At 30.7% G+C, this 8,281-nt stretch overlaps 1 protein-coding gene across 1 annotated transcript; it reads left to right on the top strand.

The window, feature by feature from the left end:
• Window positions 1-34: 34 nt before the first annotated feature.
• On the top strand, window positions 35-6,956 carry LOC128160442 (glycine receptor subunit alpha-2-like). Its single transcript, XM_052823756.1, has 8 exons — window positions 35-108; window positions 1,211-1,281; window positions 1,429-1,496; window positions 2,621-2,847; window positions 3,409-3,491; window positions 4,799-4,948; window positions 6,081-6,418; window positions 6,795-6,956. Exons 1-8 carry the CDS (start codon window positions 35-37, stop codon window positions 6,954-6,956), a joined length of 1,173 nt encoding a protein of 390 aa, XP_052679716.1.
• Window positions 6,957-8,281: the final 1,325 nt, after the last annotated feature.

The following is an 8,281-nucleotide window of genomic DNA, read 5'->3' on the forward strand; positions in this document are numbered from 1 at the left end:
AATGACATCGATCTGACCAGCAGCTACAACAAGGATGAATACTCTCTTTACCAGTCTGTGGACTGTTCTTTTGCTTGGTCGCCTGGTCAGGTCCCAGCAGATGCAAAGGTATGATTACTTGATTCCAGTTTGAAATAAAGTCTTTTTCCTTGATGCATGAAATAAATAACAATGAATATAAAGTAATAAAATGATAATGTTATGTCTCTCTTAAATGTGGGAGTTTTTTGGTGTGTGAGTTCAGTTGAAAACGATTTTATAAGAAAACCCTATTTTTATTATTTTAATAATGATGATAACAAAGTCTTTATATCAACCTTTCTTAACACGTTTATAGCTGAATAAAAATAATGGATTACAATTACGCCTTACCACATGACAAGAATCTTTTTCTATAATTTTGTAAACGTATCATTCATTACGTACGTAAAATGATGAACTAATACGAGCATCAGACGAGCTTCCTGTAGTACTTTCTGCTTAATATATCTTGTATTGTCAAGGTTTCATAAGCAAGAAAACAACCTAGCATTCTGCAAGTTTACATACATATATGGACTAGCTTAATTCTTGGGGATTAATTATGCTTGACAAATCTCTTTTTCCAGACCAAGGTAAACTCTTTGTCGTTGCTATACACGCGACAAGCTTTGTTTGCCAAAAATTTTTTGGACGTAGCTTATCTTATTTTCTCTTTTTTTAACCCTAGCTTTCCGAAATTATCAATTTCATGTCCCGGATGACGAACATAATTTAGAATTGCTAATTGATTGTTTATATTGTAACTAAAGTGTACGTATTGACTATTAATTAGAATTCGTTAGACTCCTGATCTTTAATTTTTTGTGACAAATTGAATTGTGATATTGACAAAAAATTACATATATATGGTGCCCCCAAACCCAATTTCAACAAACTGACTCTTAACTTTATCATAGCCGTCTTATCATACATCATTCTTAGTTGAGAATCTACACTTTAGTAAAACTGTTACATATACAGATAAAACAATACAATTGGGTCAACCTTAACCTGTCTTAGAATTGCCATACGTCGTGAAGAACTTAAGGAGTGCCTTCACTGTTGTATTTCATTCAACATCGTTTAAGATAAAATAGATTAAATATCTGTTTGATAATCAGGTTGAGAGGCCCATATCAATAATGAAGCTGTTTACAAAAATATTGCATATTATTGTTGTGCATTTCAGAAGGGATATTTTGAATTATCTACTGAACAGCTCGAAGTATGACTCTCGAATTGCACCTGACTACGAAAAAGGTACATACATACTATGGTGTGTGTTAGTCAAAGGAAGCTCTTTGACAACATTTGATAAAACCTAAAATTGCGATACAGAAGTGTTTTTTATTTAAATTACTTGATATTGACAATCATGTAACAATGATGTTATTATGTTGTTTGTAGATGTGGCAACGGAAGTTGATGTTCAGCTTGATATTAAGAGTATCGACTCCATTAGTGCCATATCAATGGTATGAAAGTGTGAATAATTCGGTTGTATACAAGCACAACAGTGCAACTTTTATCCAAAATACGCTCAATACGTTTTTTAAGAGTAAGTGTAAGATGCACTTGTGTGTCTTTATTTAGAAGATTTGATATTATTTAATCATAAATAACACCAAAGCAGGTGTTGTGGCAATAATAAATTCATGTACGACGACTGACGTGTCATCTCCTATCATGATAATACAGCATTAAATATATATTTTGATATATACATGTATGATACTTAATGAATATTAAACAATCGCTGCAAAATTCTAAACTACAATAGCACAGTGGTGTCCTGTTATTTGTGTTCATTAATGGTTATAATGATCCAAATCGTAATTGTAAAAAGAACAGCCGTGTTCACGATAATTCAAGCATTTCCTATAACCCTAACATAAATTGTCAACCATTCAATAAGTAGATTGATTGGGTATATTACATTATTCAGCCAATTGAAAAATAAAGAGAAGACATATGATATTGTACTTAGTTAACTGTTTAAAATAATAGTTATAGCAATCAGACTAAACGTATGCAATATACATGTACTTAAATCAATATATTTAAACTAGGTTTTGTTTTTGTTTGCTGTTCTTTTATATTTTTTTTCGTTTTTTTTTTTCAATGTTGTTTTTTTTTTTTGGTTGTTTTTTTTATTTATTTTTTTTTGTTTTTTTTTTGATTTTTTGTTTTTAATTTTTTGTTTGTCTGTTTGTTTGTTTTGTTTTTTGTCTCTTTTTTGACATTTGAAAAAAAGTTGTTGGAGATCTAATAACTTATATTTCATATGTCAAACTTAATCAGCATTTGATTTCAAACCTTGATAAACTCCATTACAGTTTACTTAAAGTTGTTAGGTTGATTATGATTGCTCCATTTAAAACTTATATAAAATGATTTCTTTTATATAAAACGGCATAATCGTGTAAAGTTGTATTCGTCTGCACATCACATGTAATATCTGTATTATAACAATTTTAAGAGTTGCATAAAGATAATACACCCTTTAAATGTTATAAAGGAAATAATAAGGATTTAAATCGGCACACTGAACGTCACAATTCATCCGTCTGGTTCATCAACCTACACCATTTTGTTACAGGATTACTCGCTGAACGTGTTTTTGCAACAGAAATGGAGAGACCCTCGACTCAACTTCTCTCATATCAGCAACATCAGTGTCCTAGAAATAAACCAGAGACGTATTGGTGATGTGTGGGCCCCAGACACATTTTTTAAGAACGAAAAGAGCGCCAGGTTCCACAATGTCACAGTCCCAAACAAACTTCTCCATATCCACAACGACGGTTCCGTCCTCTACAGTATGAGGTCGGACATGCCTTTGTCTTTGACCTTCTTGAATTGAACACCAAGTGAATAATCACCCCACTTCCATTTTAACCGTTAATAAATGTGTGTTTAATTTCTAACAATTCTGTAAATACATTCACTGTACAGAAACTTTAAAACAGCAATTGCAGTTCAGGCGAGGTGAGACAGATTAAAGCCAAAGCATTGTTCTAAAACTTTCACCCATTATCAGGACACGCTATCAAATACCTCATAAAGTTTAATGATTGAAACAGAAGCTTTTTGATAACTTTCTTTAAGAATATGATCAATAGTTTTCTTTTCTGTAGTTGTTACAACTTTTCTCATAGATTTGAAGTCCAGTATGATTGCATTAATAATTTAGTGTTAAAGTTGGTTTTACAGACCAACTTTTTCAAAACAAGAGAATGTTGTTTAATAATTTGAAATATCCATACCTCTTGAACAACAAGACTGCTTTACAGAAAAACCATAAATGCAAACAATAATATTTAATCTGAGGTATATTTTAGATTAAACTATACAACAATTAAACTTTTTAATAATTCTTATTTACAGATTATCATTAACTCTGTCTTGTATGATGGATCTTCGATATTTTCCAATGGACGACCAGACCTGTTCTATTCTCATGGAAAGTTGTAAGTGTTGAAAGCAACAAAACAACAACGTGTAAGATCGTGTTTTAATAGTAGTTTAATACCTGCTCAGAATGAAAAAAGATAAAATTGTTCAGTGTAGCGAAACATTATCGTTCAGATCCGAGCTATCCACAAACATTGTATGACACATATTGATTATATTGTATATTAAGGATCATATAAAGCTTAAATATTTGACAATGATTACTTATAAAAAATAAAACATGGTCACTTTGATCTTAATATGAGGACGATATGAGGATATTAAGTTCTTACATCGATCTCGTATTGTAATATCCGTAATGTAACATTGTATTTTCAAACAACTTGGTCCGATCGTCACGACTTTTACCAATAAAAATTTATATTATTTGAAGATTATTGCATAGTAGAATCACTAATCGTAGCTATATTTCTATATTAAACTTATAATCTCTTTTGATGGCTCGAAATTGGTCTGGATGTCAGATTTTTACCAATTTAAAATCTTTACTATTTATATAAGCTTTGTTATAAATATTGGCTATTTGGTTTATAAAAAAGTATTTTAAGCAACACACTACTTTTACTGTTGTGACAACGGCCTTACAGATCAAAAGATGACATTTAAGCATTTCAAAACACTGTTAAACAAGATTGCGGGGAAAACAAAAGATTGTTGTTCTTTTCATTTTTGGGATTTTTCAGAACACAGTAGGTTTATTAAACGTGTGTCATTTGGCACAATAAGTTCATAAGCTTAGTGGATTTGCTTTCGTGAAAATGTACAAAAAAGCTTTATCAGAAATTAAATAATCTGAAACTTTAATCATGTAATGCTTTTCATATTTTGTAAATAAGGAAGTTACTGATTAGCAAAGAAAACGTTTCCTAAACGAAGAATTATGAACCTGTTTAATCTTGCATTACTTTGATGGCTGTTTTTCGTTTAAAGCGATTAAGGAGTAGAAAAAATTAAGACAAAAACATGTAGACAGTTTTTGTACTTAAGAAGAAGAGTGAAGAAGTTCAGGCAGTATCCATTATTTATTGCGTTGAAATAAACATTTCTGTATTTAGGAGATGCTAATCATTAAAAATTCATAAACATAATTTTTAAGAATGATTTATAACTATTTATATTAAAATAACTTTTAAGTACAAAGAAAGTTCTATTTTACTCGAAAAAGAAACTGCACAACGATCGCGAGCTATATGTACAATGTTTAAGTACTGATAATTTCAAAATTAATAAATGAGTTATGCTGACATGTTTATATTTATGACAAAAATGAACAAAATGGTGATGTACAATTTTTGAGTTGCAGTTGGTTACTCTAAGGAGAACGTTGCCTTGAGGTGGAATTCCAAAGAACCGGTTATCTATGGACTTGACGATAACGACGAACAGAGCCTACCGCAGTTCTATTTCTACAAACCTATAGAGACCGAGGGCTGTTTTAGCGTCAACTCATTTAGTAAGTTTTCTGTTCTCCTCTTAGTTAATTTGTGACGTGTTATTTAGATTACGCTTGACTTTTGTCAAAAGCATAATACGGAATGACACGACCCTAAGTGTGTATTTGGGTACAGTGCTTTTGGTCTATCAACAAGCTATCAAATCATTCTGTATCAATTACTTCATCCGGAAAATAAATACTTGCAAAATAAATTAAAATTTGAGGATTTTCGTTTTTTTGACATAGAACTATATGACTATATATAAGAAAGGAAACAATTTGAAAAGTTTGCCATTTGACTTGACAAATCTTCGTTAAAATTTGATTAAACAAAACGCTTAATATAGATGTAGATGTTCGTTTTTTTCATATCACAGCAGAGCATATCAATAGTAACCGATCTACAGAGCATTTAGGACTGTATATTAGCTAAAATTACAATGACACATTTACAAAGTTCATAATTAATATAGAACCAGTCACGTAACTTATCTATTTGGGTAAAACACACCAAATTAAGTTTTCTAGCTGTAGAGGATAATTTATCTTGTAGCTATTACAAGTTGACCGCCCATCACACATACTCAGTATTAATCAGAAAGTCCCTTTCACATTCCTTCTAATTTCTTTCGGGTTTGTTGAACCGATTAGATAGAAATAAAACCGGAACAATTTCAATTAACAAAAACATTAGATGTACCTTTTTTACCTTTTTAAAAATTATTTTATATCAAATGCATCAATGATTAAATATATCTGATTAGTTGGCAATGTTTCCGTTTTAAAATAAAAAGGGCATTTCGGTATGTCAACACATTAATGAAACTCGCTTTGACCATGTAATTATTCAACTCTTCTAAACATACATGAATTGTTTTACTTAAATGCTCTCTTCCTACGTTTTAGTTTGTTCCCTGTTTCTTGTATAGGTCTGTTTAATACCCGCAGATTGTATATCACATATTCATTTCCTAGAATACACAGATCTGAATATGAAAAAGTTTCAAAACTTTACAAGAAAGTGAGGTTGATTGGTCTGGAGTCTTTAATGTTTTAGATTTTACACCTTTGTATTTAATCCTAGGAAAAGGAGAATACCTTGCTCTTTCATCATTACATGAATCAAGAAATGTTTATCTTTCAATTCCAGATATAGAGAGATCCTGTCTCAAAGTCAAACTGTTTCTTCAAAGAAATTTGGGATTCTACATGTCACAAGTGTTTATTCCAAGCATGCTGATTGTCATCCTTTCCTGGATCTCCTTTTGGATTCACGTAGATTATTTACCCGCGAGGGTTTCGCTAGGAGTCATCTGTGTGCTCACCATGACAACGCAAAGTTCCGGCATACGGTCTTCTCTTCCGGTTTTGTCTTACATAAAGGCCATTGATGTCTGGTTGGCTGCTGGACTTTTGTTTGTGTTTGCCGCTTTATTGGAATTCGCTTATATAATGGTACAAACAATAAAACATCGCAAACAAGCTAAGGTATCTTACTCTAATTCCAATAAATTATTCTAATGATAACTTACAACATGATAACACCCGTAACATATATAATGACTTCTCAACAAGTAAATTATAAACGAATTCTTGAATGTATTAGCATAAATAAATATGAGTGAAATAGTTTTTGCAGAACATTTAGCAATGGCTTTATCTTGCGTTAGCTCAAAAAATGTCGAAATAAATGCAGAGTGAAATGAAAGATACGTTTACAGTAAACTTTGAAAAACGAAAATCATAGCAAAGAAAGCGAGTTTTAAGAATTTAAAATCCAGATAAAGTCAAAACACATTTTAAAAAAAACCCATCAACAACAGGTTCCTTCATTAAAGATTTATTGATTGTTTAATAATTATAGAACAATGAGAAAGATGAGGAAAGCATGCAGATTGCAGAACCGCAGGCGAAGACAGATTTCATGGACCGAGCTCGACGTGTTGATAGAGTGTCCAGAATTGTATTTCCTCTCTGCTATGCTGTATTCAATCTTGTTTTCTGGGCTGTTTACCTTACGAAATAATTGATGATAATGGATAATGGATGATAATTTCACTGATCGATATCAGTCGCATCACTTCTTACAATGTAAATCTGAAGACTGCGCACATCATTTCTTAAATTCAGTTTTTGAACGAGGATGGTTTTTGTGTCTTTTTGAGGAGATAAAATATATGTTTAATTACTTTATAAATCCAATTTAATAGCATGTTCTTTTTAATATGTTTCACATTGATTCAACTGTGTTTGTGTTATAAATATGTTTTCATGTGTTTATGTGGTTTTGAAAAGTAATCAAAAATGTTATTTTGAATTCAATAACAATGAAAAGTGTTTTATTTTAAAGCCTTTATATTGGGTGTCTTTAAAAGTTAATGGAAGCTACAATGATTAAAAAAGCAAAGAATAAATAAAAAAAAATATAACAGTGTTTTGTAAAAAGGAGTTATTATTGTGTTTAATGTTAATACCTTTTATGTGACATGTGTTTTCTTCTTGTTTTACCACATATGATATAAATTTTGTAAACATTTTTAGGTCTCCTATTTCGGCATATGACAATTATGAAATTAATTGGTGCTATCTCTGGGTCAAGATTCTAAATCTACTACCATCTTGGCACGATAATGTTAAAACCAATCAGCGTGGCTCCTCGATACCACGTGACCGTTCTTGATCTATTTACTAGAAGAGAACGCCACGCTTTACTTTAAAAAGATATTTTGGGAAAACTCTCCATTCATCCCTTTCTTCCGCCATAATTATTATAATTATCACTTTATTTCTTTTTTGATGTGTCGGTATACTATGTATCTTGTTATTGCGTGTATCTTGTTATTTTTCACTCCTTTTTGATCTTTGTCTTTTCATCGCCTTGATTTTTGATATATTGCATAATATACTGACAAAGACTCTACACAGTAGTCAGTTGTTTTCTAGTCTATGCTGACCCCCTTGATGGTTTATATATATATATATATATATATATATATATATATATATATATATATATATATATATATATATATATATATATATATTCGTTTTTTACTTTAATAAATGAAATGTGTTCATTGCTTTATCTGTTTTGTTTTCTCTATGCTTAACATTAAAAAAAAATAAGTGCAGTTGTCTTGGCGTTAAATAACATAGGAACATAAGCATCTTTTTCTCACACACCACTAATGTTTACCTACATGTATCAATTAAAATCAATATTGTAACAACTTGTCTATTTATGACCAGAATTTTCCGTGAATCAAATAAAATAACTATTCTTAAAAGATATGCCTACTTGAATGCCGTAAAACGTAAAAGCTGTATTCATCACAATTAGACTGACGTCAA

This window comes from Crassostrea angulata, chromosome 8, assembly GCF_025612915.1.
Source record: "Crassostrea angulata isolate pt1a10 chromosome 8, ASM2561291v2, whole genome shotgun sequence".
Taxonomy (NCBI): Eukaryota; Metazoa; Mollusca; class Bivalvia; order Ostreida; family Ostreidae; genus Magallana; species Magallana angulata.